The sequence below is a fragment of the Diplotaxodon limnothrissa genome, linkage group LG9, assembly GCF_057381915.1.
Source record: "Diplotaxodon limnothrissa isolate DT_005_m linkage group LG9, D_limnothrissa_male_GT1.1, whole genome shotgun sequence".
Lineage (NCBI taxonomy): Eukaryota > Metazoa > Chordata > Actinopteri > Cichliformes > Cichlidae > Diplotaxodon > Diplotaxodon limnothrissa.
The window spans coordinates 10,834,663-10,848,666 of NC_140604.1; the positions used below are offsets into that span (position 1 = coordinate 10,834,663).

At 42.4% G+C, this 14,004-nt stretch overlaps 2 protein-coding genes and 1 pseudogene across 2 annotated transcripts; 1 reads left to right on the forward strand and 2 right to left on the reverse strand.

Annotated features, from left to right (window-relative positions):
- Window positions 1-14,004, reverse strand: part of LOC146625124 (uncharacterized) — a 238,552-nt pseudogene that overhangs the window by 220,457 nt on the left and 4,091 nt on the right.
- LOC146625149 (kinesin-like protein KIF1B) lies at window positions 394-1,297 on the reverse strand. Its single transcript, XM_085363221.1, has 4 exons — window positions 1,294-1,297; window positions 837-945; window positions 652-718; window positions 394-504 (listed from the first exon to the last, which is right to left on the reverse strand). The coding sequence occupies exons 1-4, from the start codon at window positions 1,295-1,297 to the stop codon at window positions 394-396; spliced, it is 291 nt and encodes a 96-aa protein (XP_085219347.1).
- Window positions 7,007-8,439, forward strand: LOC146625150 (glutathione synthetase-like). The gene is made up of 3 exons (XM_085362707.1): window positions 7,007-7,243; window positions 7,387-7,468; window positions 8,420-8,439. Exons 1-3 carry the CDS (start codon window positions 7,007-7,009, stop codon window positions 8,437-8,439), a joined length of 339 nt encoding a protein of 112 aa, XP_085218833.1.

Consider the following 14,004-nt stretch of genomic DNA (forward strand, 5'->3'; position numbering starts at 1 on the left):
TTAGGAGGCTTAATAACAACAGGCATGAATGAAGACAGATCAGAACAGCTGTTTGATCACAGCATCCAGTACCAACACAATCATCCACACTCAAGAGCCTGTTGGCTTCAGAGTCAGCAGCTGAATGTCTAAAATATCAAATGTCATTTTTGGTCCATCAGCTACAGCATGAACTGCTTAAAGTGAGAAGCAGCCTGAAGCCCGACAGATTCATCTTTCCAGACTGAAAATATCTCAGAGTGAACCGAGTGGTGCGTTTTCAGGGTGATCTCACAAAGTCAAATCCCTTTAATGATGTTCTGTCCTGTCTTCCTCTATCAAAAGCACACAAACACTATAAAACATTGTTTCGGTGCTTTGGGGTTTTGTTTTCTACACAGAGGTATAGCACGACTAGACCCTAAAGGCAGGCTGCTCACCTACAACCAGCTCACGAACATCTTTCCAATGGAGCTCGCTGCCTTTCTCGTGGATGAGGGTCACTGTGATCCTCCGCTGGATCCCCTGCAGCAAACATAACAGGAGCTCAGGATCACAGTGAGCACAGCTAGAGCAACATTACGCTTTAAAAGAAGATATTCAACTGTGTACAAAGGAAGCAGTTACCACTGTGTGAGTAATAAGGAAACAACATGTGCACCAATCCTGTACCTGGTGCAGCAGGTAGGTACCATGACAGGGCAGGCCTCCACTGTGATCCACGATGGCTGGGATGTACCTGTGCATGGAGGGAGGAGGTGACACAACATCCCAACTTATAATATTCTTCCTGGAGATCATTTTTATGGTTCCTTTAAAGCTTGTGCGTGAATATAACACTCCAGGTGGATACTCACTCTCCAGTGGGCTCCAGCTCGCTGATCTCAAACCAGACCAGCAGGTCGTACTTGCTGACACACTGACCCAGGTTGGATTTGGTGATGGTGTTCAACTTGGAGGCTGCAACTGGCACACACACACACACACACGCACACACACACACACGCACACACACACACACACACACACACACACACACACTCAACGTTAACAAGTGGGAATTTTTCTGGATTTAAGAGAAGATGAATAAAAGTGAGCAGTATTTACTACATGCTTTGGGTGACTAAATGGAGGATGGATAGGTGACATGAAAACACTACTGACCCTTTATACTGAGCCAATAGCTCACACACTTCTATTAAATCTGTCTAAAGAGCCAGTAATCACAGAGGATAGATACTGGAAGAAAACTGAAATGTTAGGAGGAACTAAATCACACATTACAACACCAGTGGCAGCACCCTGCTGTCTCACACATCGGGATCACGGTCCTGTTGAAGCGGGATAATTGCTAAAGCTCACAGTTGCATTCCTCTATACTCAATATGATGGAAAAAACTATTTTAACAAACAATTAAAAAATGAACAAGTAAAAGATCTACTATAGCCAAAAGAAGACCATTTACAGACTATAGCCCTGTGAACAAGTATTTGCCTCCTTTCTCATTTCCTATCTTATTCCATATTTGTCACACTTACACCTTTCACATCAATACATTTATAACATTAGACAACAATGTCTAATATTCAACGGCAGTTTTCAAGGGCAAAACGCTATCCAAACATACTTGGTCCTATATGAAAAAGTAATCACACAGAAAACCTGATACCTTGTGTGTCACCTCTGACACCAACAACTGCAGCAAGCGTTTGGTGCTAGAGGTCACATTTGGACTCTGGACCTCTGTGGAGTGTGCACATGATCTCATTACTGTCTAAAAATCCAAGGAGTGCTGAATCATTGAAAAATACACAGTAACAGGTGTGTAGCATCGCTAACTAGGTAGCAACAAGCCTCTAACACAGTGTGTATGCTAGCGGCTAATCTAGCAAACAAATGAACAGAGTGCTTTTAGCTGTTGCACAAGGATAAGATGATAAACTGTGTGTCTTTTTTATAATGACCTGCTTCAATTTACCTTAATCCAAGGAGTGCTCAGTGTGGGTAAATCTGCCATGAGCAGATAAAGTGGATGAGTGGGACTAGGTAGGTGTGCCGAAAACAGGCAACAAAGCTGACGCTGAAGAGTGTGCTGAGAACATAGTGGCGCCGCCAGCAGGTTTCCGGCTAGCAGGAAGACTTTGCAGTAACACCTCCAACATTGGCAGTCCCATTTTGTGAAAGCCAATAAAAAAATAGCTAGGTTTCCATGTGTCATTTGTGTGGAACAATGCTGCACAACAAGCTAAATAGATTTAAAAAAACGAAAAAAATTGTTGAACAACAGAAGATAAATGTCCTTTTTTTCTATTTCCAACTGGCCGGCTGTGTGGTGCGCAGCCTTAAGAGGCCAGCATTCAGACCCCAGAGTTTAACGGCCAAGTTCGAGTCTCTGACGGTCTGTCTGCTATAGCGGGGTAGGCCGAGCGAAAGACGAAGCTCCGGGCTCCTCCTTTTTTTCGTTTCTCTTTTTTTCATTCACATTTATTTACATTTATTTACATTTATTTAGATATCAAGCTGCAAGTAAAAGCTCAGGGAAACACTTTTAAGGCGCCCTTTAAGGTACCCTATATATGTCCTTTCACATCTTATCACTTCATACAGTGCTATGGACCAGTCTACACCTGCTACTTTCTGCACAAGCTTTTATCACACAAGACCCGCTGTTTACAGGTAAGAAACACAGTGTCAGTAATGTTAAAGTGGCTGTGTGGAGTAGCACAACCACTCCTAATATAACACTTTTCACATGCATTTCTACATATTACAGTGTCTTTTACCGTCTTTATGGTGCTAGCTTAAAGTCATGCTGTAAATGTTAGCTTGTAGTCAAACATATTCCGACCATGTTAGGACAGAAATATTGGCTTCTATCATGACTAGTTAACAGAGATGTTAACAGCCCACGCGTTACTGTAATCCGATTACTTTTTTCAAGTAACGTGACACACTGTTTACAGCAACACTGTTTACAGCAACAATACTGCACAACAAGCTAAATAGATTTAAAAAAACGAAAAAAATTGTTGAACAACAGAAGATAAATGTCCTTTTTTTCTATTTTCTTCTGGCCGGCTGTGTGGTGCGCAGCGTTAAGAGGCCAGCATTCAGACCCCAGAGTTTAACGGCCAAGTTCGAGTCTCTGACGGTCCGTCTGCTATAGCGGGGTAGGCCGAGCGAAAGACAAAGCTCCGGGCTCCTCCTTTTTCCAGCTTTTTTTTTTTTTTTTCATTCACATTTACACTGAAGCTGTGTTCACATTCATCCTTTAATCATGACAAAACGTGAGGAATCACACTGAGGTGAGACCTTGACAACAGACAAATCAGAAGCCGACACCAATGATAAGAAAGAAATTCATTTACAGACACGTGAAAAAGCAGTTTAAGGTTCTAGATCTGGATGATTACAACACATCATTATTTATTTAAAGCAACCCAAAATGCACAAATGACTATAACCAAGTACATCCTGTGATTCAGCAGCTGATGGAACCAACTTTAGCAGCAAAAACTTGAGTTAATCATTTTTCATTAGTGTTTCACAGCCAGAGATGGGCAGTAACGCGGGGTAAAGCGTTACTGTAATCCAATTACTTTTTTCAATTAACGAGTAATGTAAGGGGATTACTATTGCAAAAAAGGTAATTAGATTACTGTTACTTTCCCGTAAGCACGCTGCGTTACTGCGTTACTGAAAAATTTTTGGCCAGAGTGCCTCATGACAATAACAGCTGTGTGCAGATCAAGAATGGATAATCTATGGAGGAGTGCAGAGAGAGTATGACCGTGCAGCGTTTAAAGCGTGGAAGTACTGAGCTTACTTTGAGTTTGATTCCGTAAAAAGTGACAAAAACTTTTAGAAACTTCTTTTTACAGCGAAAAAACCCTTAACTTCAGAGCTACTACGGGATTGGAAATTCACAGAGAGACTCGCGGATTCTTCCACAAATTTCTTCTAGTCAGGATGTTGCATATAATTTAATTTTTGCTTGATGCATAAAGTAAAAAGATTCAAACTAATAAAACAAGTTTTAAAAACAGACTTTTCCATTTGATTACATTTTGTATGATGGATGATGCAGAAAAAGTAGAATTGGGCTGAAAGATCTATTGCTTTATTACCTATTCAGGTCATAAATCATGTTTTTAAAAAGTAACTAAGTAATTAATTACTTTTGAAAATAAGTAATCAGTAAAGTAAGGGGATTACTTTTTAGGGGAAGTAATCAGTAATTAGTTACTGATTACTTTTATTCAAGTAACTTGGCCAACACTGCTAGTTAAGTTAGTACCATAGTTAATACAGTTACGGGTAACATGATAGTGCTAACCCATAACCCTGAACTCTGTAATACTGTAAATGATGAGTGATTTAAGTTAACACTAAACATTCAACAGTGTCTCCTGAACATTTCTAATCAGGTGTGAGTCTGGCTGCATTGACTTTTGAAGATGCAAATTTAGCATGATGGCTGATGGTGCTGTGTAAGCTTCTACTTACCTTCTACACTGTGTTTAACACACATTTCAGAATAGCAAAGAGGAGCACTGTTGCTTCATCCTTAATACTTTAGAGGAGAACTGGACTGCAGATCAAAAGGTCCTTAATAGCTTTTTGTCCTCCCCGACCCTCAAAGCCAAACCAGCCATGAGAGCTGATGGGACAGGATTTGTAAAAGTGACATTATCAGAAAGAAAGGGGAGCAAGAATACTTGATATTTGCATTCTTTAGAGAAAAGTATTTGAAAAGGCTGTCTGCTGTTTTGGATTGATGTCGTTCTCCGGAGGCTCAAAGAAGTAGGGCAGTGTCACGGTCCTTTTGGCAGCAGAAAGCTGCTGAGTGCTGGAAAGAAGCACGGCCACACCAGCTGAAATGTCTCACTGACACAGAAGCTGTTGGCCATCCTCTGTGTTGCCACTGTCTTCACCCTGCTGTTATTAAGTGTCAATAACATACATTTCTATGGAGCTAAGCTTGATGAGCGATGCCTTGTTGGCTGACATTTATGTCTTTGAGCGTGTGAGAAGTTTAATAATTATAAAACCACATGAGTTTGACAAATGTCCTTTTAACCGTCAGCTCATAGTGAAGCACACTGAGCCACCCGGAGCTATAATATCAAAATAGAAGCTGCTACCTTTGTCAAGAGTGGCTGGATCTGAGTGCATACTACTTTCAGTTATTCAAATTTTGCTGAATTTGTTCAAAGTCCTGTCTATGTGCAGAGAGTGTCTTCCAGAGGAATGGTTCTGTGGGGATTGTGATGTTCTACATCACGAACATCAGCCACTCCACAGCAGAGAAAGTGTTATTGATGTTTTTAAAGCCATTCCTCCAACCACATGTATTATTAGAGTGGACGGTCAAAATTGCACAAGATATTTCCTCATGAGATTTACTCAATTTTGGTTTTCATATGTGTCTACAGCCAGTTAGAAAGAATCTATTTAAGTGGTTTTCTCTTTCTTGGTAGCTCGCATTCTGCCAACAGTAAAGCTTTGAAACTGCTCCTGTGGGTTGCGTAAACTTCACAGTATCAGCAGGAAAAATCGTGATTTTAATCGACATTAATAGTAAACAGCAACCTGCTATTTAGGTTTCTGTGATGGATTTGAACATAGTGTGATGGAGCATGTTTTCTGCCCTTGCTGTACAATCAGAACATGGTATTGCTTTAACAGAAGTCATCTGTGAAGGCAGTGGTGTATTATTCATGTTGTTTCTTTTTCTTTTTGGTCCAAGGACGTTATGATGTGCACCAGGCGATACACAGATGTCAAACATGGCAGCAGCAGTGCAGCCCTGATTTAAAGGACCTGGTTAGGAGTGGATATTGGCCAGCATCTGTCAACATGTCTACTCTTTACACTTTAGACCTCTTGAGCTCCTTCCTGGAACTAAAAGTATTTTCTCCATGATTCTCCAGGGAAGCTTTTGCAAAACTGTTGGAGCGTGGTACTACAGTGGCTTGCAAAAGTATTCGGCCCCCTTGAACTTTTCCACATTTTGTCACATTACAGCCACAAACATGAATCAATTTTATTGGACTTCCACGTGAAAGACCAACACAAAGTGGTGCACACGTGAGAAGTGGAAGGAAAATCATACATGATTCCAAACATTTTTTACAAATAAATAACTGCAAAGTGGGGTGTGCGTAATTATTCAGCCCCCTGACTCAATACTTTGTAGAAGCACCTTTTGCTGCAGTTACAGCTGCCAGTCTTTTAGGGTCTGTCTCTACCAGCTTTGCACATCTAGAGACTGAAATCTTTGCCCATTCTTCTTTTCAAAACAGCTCCAGCTCAGTCAGATTAGATGGACAGCGTTTGTGAACAGCAGTTTCAGATCTTGCCACAGATCTGAGGGGGCGAATACTTTTGCAAGCAACTGCAAGTGTGGGGGAAGGCTGAGTGAAGTATTTCTTTGATATTGTTTTTCAATAAGCAGATGCAAATATTTACTCCTCTGTTATGTTTCTGTACATACAGACTGGGCGTGCCAAAAGCGATGCACTGCAGCACAGCTTTCTGGATGAGGAAGAGCAGCTGTGCTGTGATGTCAGCTTCAGCTGCCCAGCATGCACACCTGAAATGTTGGCGGTTTCAGTTGATGGTAACAGAAAGCTATATCACTTTCAGCAAAAAGAAAGGTGCTCATTGTTGATGTTCTTTGTGTTTGTGTTTTTATGCACATACTTAAAAAAGCCTTCCATGGTTAGACTTTATTGTTTCTCTGATGTTGCTCTGATGACCGTGACTTTTTTGATGCCGTTTTTTTGTTGAAACCAACTGTTGTCACCCTCTGCTGCTCAGTGTGCTGGCTGTTTTCTCGGGAATCTCAACCACAAGAAAGTTTATACGAACGAAGCTAAAAAACCTGTGACAGTTTGTGAAACGTCATTAGCAGCAGTGAAATAAGTTAGTTAGTGAAATGATAGAGGCTATTTTATGCTGGAAAAATTCTTCCAGCACAAAGTGGCCCAATAAACGGAATTTTTTAATACAGAAATACATCTAATGATAAAAAGCAGAGAATTCATTGTCTGTTTTCCATTGCAGAGCTGGGATGCTCGTCTCCTCATGGAGCGCTCTCGAGCTGTGAAGTGTCCAGATATCAGCGCTCACCTGGCTGGTACCAAGAAGGTTCAGCAAGTGCTCCCCAGACCTGGAGTCCTGGACAGATTCTTCCCAGACCAGCCTCAAGCTGTGCAGCAGATCCGAGCGACATTGGCTGACCTCTACACTCTAGACATGGTGAGACAAAGGGCACGGTTTGTTCATTGTTTGGAAAATTTGGCATTAGATAATCCTCACCTGGGTGTTGCTGTTCAGTGTGAGCAATATCATTTGCATTTTATTCCTCTGATTTATTTCTCTGTGGTTGCGCTGGTCTACAGGGTCCAGAGAGGGACAAAACAGTATCAGTGGCCTTGTCAGCAGCAGAACGGTTTGTCTTGAAGTCTCAGCGAGAAGGAGGAGGTACAGCGGGCGGGGGGATAGAAGCGTCTTTAAAAATGTTGAAAACTTCTGTTTGTTGCTCACCATTTGTTAAACTAAGGAAGTTTAAGCAGTGCATGTGTGGATCTGCACACATACATGACTGCCTGCTGTTTTGCATTACTGTGTATCTACTGTGATTCATGCATGCTGTACTGTGACTGAGATAATAGTGTATATGAGACACACTTGACAACAACATTGATCAGGATGTGAAAAAGCTACCAGATACAAGTTGTCAGCAGGTTATGGCTGACTAACCACCCTGCCTTACATCACTCTGGGCTAATACTGTAAAAAGCAATCATTAGTTTTCTTTGTAATATCAGATCATTTGTTTTGATAAATACAAAGTCCAGTATCAGGGTTCATATGAGCTATTTTAGCAGTAATTTTACACTCCACTATGATAGTGTTTAGCTGTTACTCATGTTAGCAAGGAAGCTCGGGTTTGTAATTCATTCTTAATTTAGCCACGCTGCATGAATTTGGATGATACGATTTTTGAAAATGGCAGTTTCATTTATGGGGCGTTTATAAAATGGTATTTCTTAGGCTGGCTTTTAAGGAAGGAGAAAAGGTATGTATCAGTTGGCTGGGAAGAAAGATGGAGGTGGAAAGGATGTGCGAGCTATGGGACAAAGTTGCTGAGACTAGGTTAAAAAGAGGTGAGGATCAGTGAGCAGGAGTGTGGCTTTGTGCTGAAAAGAGCACAACAGATTGTTTGGAGAGAAGGTGAAGGAAAGTCAGCTGAAGCAAGACAGTTTGTGGAGTTTGTGTTGGACTGTATGTTATGCTGGGAGCCTGGGGATTAGTGCACTTTGATTCCAAGTTAATACTAGCTAGTGTTTCTCACTGGTTTTTGGGTGGTGGAGTAAAAGGGATTGGTTGGTGGCTGTTTCTAATGTTAGCCTTTTCTTGGTTTTCTTACAGGCAGGGTAAAGACATGGTGATGAATGAGTGTGTGGGCCGTCTGCTGAGGACCAAGAGCTCAGGACAGTCAGACGGGGGCGTCGCAGCAGGAGTCACCGTGCTCGACAACCCTCTGCTGTCCTGAGATGTCAGACTCCTGCCTGCACATACAAACCACACTGAAGTCAAAGTTCCACCTGCACCTCCACCTGTTCTTGCAACAGCATGAAAACTGACAGAGGTGAGACAGAAGAAAAGTTCTTGTCTATTTTATTATTTTTTTTACTAAGTTAAGGAATTAAGTTAAGAAGAGTGATTAAATAAATAGTTTCTTGCATTTTTGATTTAGTGATTGTGTTTAGGATTATTTCAGAAACATGTTTAGAGGATCTTTGTAAGCCTGTATTTACTTTTTTTTTTTTTTTTTTTTTTTTTTTTTTTTATAAATGACATCAGAAACAGCAGTATGCGACATTACGTGATGGCAGAGCTTCAGTTCATCCTTTGTCATTTTTTTTTTTTTTTTTAATAAATAGGACAGGGGGAATGAATGAGAGAGAGAGGGGGAGAGAAAGAAAGAAAACCAAAGGGGAGAAGAGACTGTGAGAAGGGGGGGGAAGAGAGACAAAAAGAAAAAAAACTCCTGGGTCACCTGTATGGAGAGAAAAAAAAACAAACAAACAAACAAACAAACAGAGGAGACAGCAAACAACAAAGAGCAACATAATAATAGAGAAAACAAAGCACCATCACAATAAACTAGCTAGTCATAGATATCAGTATTTACTAAGTAATAAACAATATTGTGCAGCACGCAAGATAGACAGCGCACAGTGTGCTTTGAGGCAGCAGCCAAGAAAGCTTTAGTCCGCGTCTGTGAATACCCATGTGTGCATACCTGTGTGGATCAGCATGCTTGCATTCCAAAGGTTTCTCCATGTAATGATCTGCTAGGGAGTGTGGGGGGGCCTCAGCCCCGTCCTCCAGGGTGTGAAGCGGGTATGGAGGAGATCAAAACTCCAGACATCCAGAGGCCCCCAGAACACAAAAGACCATGGAAGACCAACAGAGGGGCAGCCGCGCCACTGTTCCAGTAAGAGCTGAGGAGAGTCCCAGATGAGGGCTCACTCAGCAGCCGCGGAGCAGAAGCCAGGGGGGGTTGCAGTGACGCGCCCGTGAGCTCCGCCGGCCCCCAGCAGCCTGTATTTACTTTAAAAGAAGGGAAGCACTTCTTCATCCTACAGAAAAGGTGACACATTACAGATGAGTTCATAAAAAGTGTCTCTGTCACTCTTTCAAGGCTCTGTCACTTTTTCTTTTGTACTGGAACAGCATGGTAAAGTAGGCCTAGGCTGCCATCTTGTGGCAGTGTGTTGTTACTACAACATATGAAATTGTGTTTCTATTGGAAATATAATTCAGCACCACTGAGCCGCTCTCTCAGTTACAAACTGAACCTGTTTTGTAGACGTATAAATCACTAAGTACAGTGAAGCTTTTGGTTTTGTAAAAGTGTTTCTTATTCTAAATGCATGTTGATTTTTATCAGGGTGAAGAGCAGTTAGCAGTGCATTCATGGACATCTTTAAACTATTAATTGAAGAATCTTTGGTCATGATGGCATGAACTAGAAGCGTGAGCTCCAGGTGAGACTGCACAGAACAACAAGTGTCCTTAAACTGCATCAACTGATGACGTCTTACAATTTTATTCCACTGTGTGTTTTTATCATTGAATGTTTCTGTCTTTGTGTACATGTAACGCAGACACTAAAGCTGAGCCAGAACTTCATGCTGAAGAGAAGGATTCTTTTAAAATGCATGGGGGAGCAAGCGAGTCAGATACCAAGGGCACAAAGATGAAGCAGGTCTGATCGGAAACCGTTTATTTCCAGGCCAGGGAGCACAAATAAAAACACCCTTAAAAGGTTCCCTCCTGCTCAACGGCGTCACTCCCTACGGAGAGAAGATCTACATGACCTTATCTGCGTATCTGGAGGTCAGCCGCTGCTCCGCCGTGTTGTACCTGTTTGTACGTGTTTTTAAGTCTCTTGATGTCATCGTGTCTAACACACACCCTTTATCTCCTCTCTGCAGCTGGACCATTGCATCCAGCCTGCCATTATCACCAAAGACATCTGCACGGTCTTTTACTCCCGAGACGCCAAGATTTCCCCACCCCGTTCTCTCAAGAACCTCTTTGGGACTGGATACTCCAAAACTCCTGACTGGTAAATCTGGGCTGCTGCACTGTGGCCATCTCTGTTTCACAATCAAAGATATCTGCCCTGTTACAAAGTTTCCTTGTTCAAAACTTCTGCTTCATTATAGCAACCGAGTGACTGGGATCTACGAGCTGAGCTTGTGTAAGATGTCTGACACTGGAAGCTCAGGTGAGCGGCCATGAAACATGTTTAAAGAACGGCAGCTGTTTTATCATAATTCTGTGGAGAGCTTCATCCTAATGAGGGCTCATGTCCTGAGCAGGGATGCAGAGGAGGAGGAGGAAGGTGCTGGACACATCAGTGGCTTATGTGCGTGGAGAGGAGAACCTGGCCGGCTGGAGGCCCAGAGGAGATAGCCTCATCCTAGAGCACCAGTGGGAGCTGGAGAAGATGGAGCAGCTGCAGGAGGTGGGGCCTTAAAAGATTCATAAAGAAATAAATCTGTTTAATATCGTAGAGGGAAAAATGACTTTTCAACTCAAAGACCAAAGTGCTATTCTAAAAAGTTTTTTCTTAGAGTACAGACTTTACATGACTAACCTCCCCTCTTCTCCCCACCTCACATTCGCCCCCATCTTTCGTCCAGGTGGAAAAGACCCGTCACCTTCTGGGAGTGGCGGCTCCCGTGGGAACAGCTCCCACCACCAAGTCCCTGAGTGAGTCTCTGTCCCCCAGCGTGAGCTCCGGCACTCTGTCCACGTCCACCTCCGTCTCCTCGCAGATCTCCAGCACCACCTTTGAAAGCGTGAGAAGGAGCTGGCCACCAAGGTGAGAAAAACGTGGGCTTAGTGGGCGTTCTTGTTGCTGCCTTCTTCCTTCTCTGCTCGGAGCTGATCGGTCTTGTTCCTGTTGTGTTGTAGTGCCTGCGCCTTCTGACACACACCTTCAATACTGAATACAAGCAGCTGGTGAACAGCATCAGTGACTGCAAGTTGAGAAATAATACAAAGAAATAAAAAAATAGCCTTTCTGTGTCACATCAGGGAGTTCCTATATTGACGTCTACCTCATCCTGCTGTTGTTTCACTTCAGCTTTCTCTCATCTCACCGATCGGACGTGATCCATCCGTGACGAGCTTCAGCAGTGCCACCCTCACCCCTTCCTCTACCTGCCCCTCTCTCTCGGACTCGCGCTGTGGCTCCATGGGCCAGAAGTAAACATATTTTTAGGAACATTGACCTCGATCTGCAAACGGTTATTGACAGGTTATCTATTTGATTCTAACTTGGTGTGATTTGTGTTAAAGGACCCCTGAGAACAGCTCACGTGCCTCCAGTCCCTCCTGCTCAGACTGTGAAAACTTCCCGATGGTTCCCACTCTGGAGACCTCCTACCTTGCGCGGGCTGCAAAAGAACGAGTTCCTGAACTTGGTGCCTGATATTGAAGAAATGCGACCAGGGTGAGTAATGCCATATTAACCCAAATACTGTCACTATGACATGTGTCTCACAGACCAAATGTAAGTCGACACTCATGTTCTCTAGTTCAAGCAGAAGTGATGTGGATCGATTCAAATTCCTGAACCTGGATGATTTCAGCTGGAAACAAACCAACTCTGCTTCTTCCTCAGATAATTCAATTCAATTCAATTTTATTTATATAGCGCCAAATCACAACAAAAGTCACCTCAAGGCGCTTCATAGATACAGAGAAAAACCCAACAATCATATGACCCCCTATGAGCAAGCACTTTGGCGACAGTGGGAAGGAAAAACTCCCTTTTAACAGGAAGAAACCTCCAGCAGAACCAGGCTCAGGGAGGGGCGGGGCCATCTTCTGTGACCGGTTGGGGTGAGAGAAGGAAGACAGGATAAAAGACCTGCTGTGCAAGAGAGACAGAGGTTAATAACAGATATGATTCAATGCAGAGACGTCTATTAACTCATACTGAGTGAGAAAGGAGACTGGAAAGGAAAAACTCAATGCATCATGGGAATCCCCGGCAGGCTACATCTATTGCAGCATAACTAAGGGAGGATTCAGGGTCACCTGGTCCAGCCCTAAATATATACTTTACCAAAGAGGAAAGTTTTAAGCCTAATCTTGAAATCTTGTCTTCTGAATCCAAACTGGAAGCTGGTTCCACAGAAGAGGGGCCTGAAAACTGAATGTGTTCACTGACCGGTGTTGCCAGCTTTGGTGGCTCGTCTCCCGCTCGAAGAGGACCAAAAAGAGAACAATACAGTGTTCAGCTGCCTGGCTGTGCTCTACACACACAGCCCTGCTCTGGTACAGTAAAAACCACATTTACATTTGTTTACATTTCCAATGTAGAGGATGAGTTTAGATCACTGTGGTCCAAGCTTGTCGTCAGTTATAGAAACTGGATGTTGCACAGGAAAGTGTGTTTCCTTACATTTATTTTGTGTTGACAGAAGTCTTTGATTCATATTGATTATTAAAGCGGGCTTTAACCTGTGGAGAAACACGTGTGCTCTTGCTCCTTCAAACGGTTTTCTTCAGAGATTTCTCACTGTTTGTACACATGCTGAGTGGCTAGTTTTGAAAACACTTACTTTACCTTTACTACTCTGCTCAGAAATGCAACCTGTGACCTTACACAGCCCAAAAACTTATCCTAAAACATAAATTAACAAGGACAGAAGCTTTTTACAAATGCTTCAACAGTGTAATTCTAACAAGGTATGCAATACATCTAATGTCAGTTCAGAGGTATGAAGTGATGACACTTTGACATCACTGAATAAAAGCAGTCTTGTCATAATAAGCTTTGCTGTGGACAGTTGGCGCGTTAAACTTTTTCTTATAAATAAAAAAGGTAATCAGATGTTAAGTTTGTTCAGTTTTAGTTGTTCTCATCGTGTTGCTCCTCAGATCTCCCGTTGTCCCTGAGCCTGACTAAAGCTCGGCAGCTTGTTTTCAGGGCATGGCAATGCAGATATGAGCTAAATGTGACACAGCAAAGAAAAATCAGAATCAAGAAACCCTGAGCTGACTTTCATGGCTGCAGACGTGACATTAAGAGCCTCACAGATCAAAAAAGTATGGGATTTAAACTGCTTCTAGACCTGCACACGTCTGTTTCCAGGGCAGGATACCCATATGGAAAAGATATATATAAATCTTATAAAGTTTGTATCTGTCTTGTGTGAAACTTGTATGAAAAGCATATAAGTGTGAAAACAGATATAAGATCCCTTGAAAAATTATATAATGAAACTTGTATGTTTTGGATACTTACTAAAACAATGTATGAAAGTAATGCGAAAGTGGCCACTTTCATGAGTAAATCATGTAAGCCTTATATGATTTACTCATGAAAGTGGCCACTTTCATGCCCAGTAATCAGTAATTACAAGTTTTTACTATTTCTTTTCCGTATGGGTATCCATTCCAGTGCAGCAGAAGGAGCGGTCAGT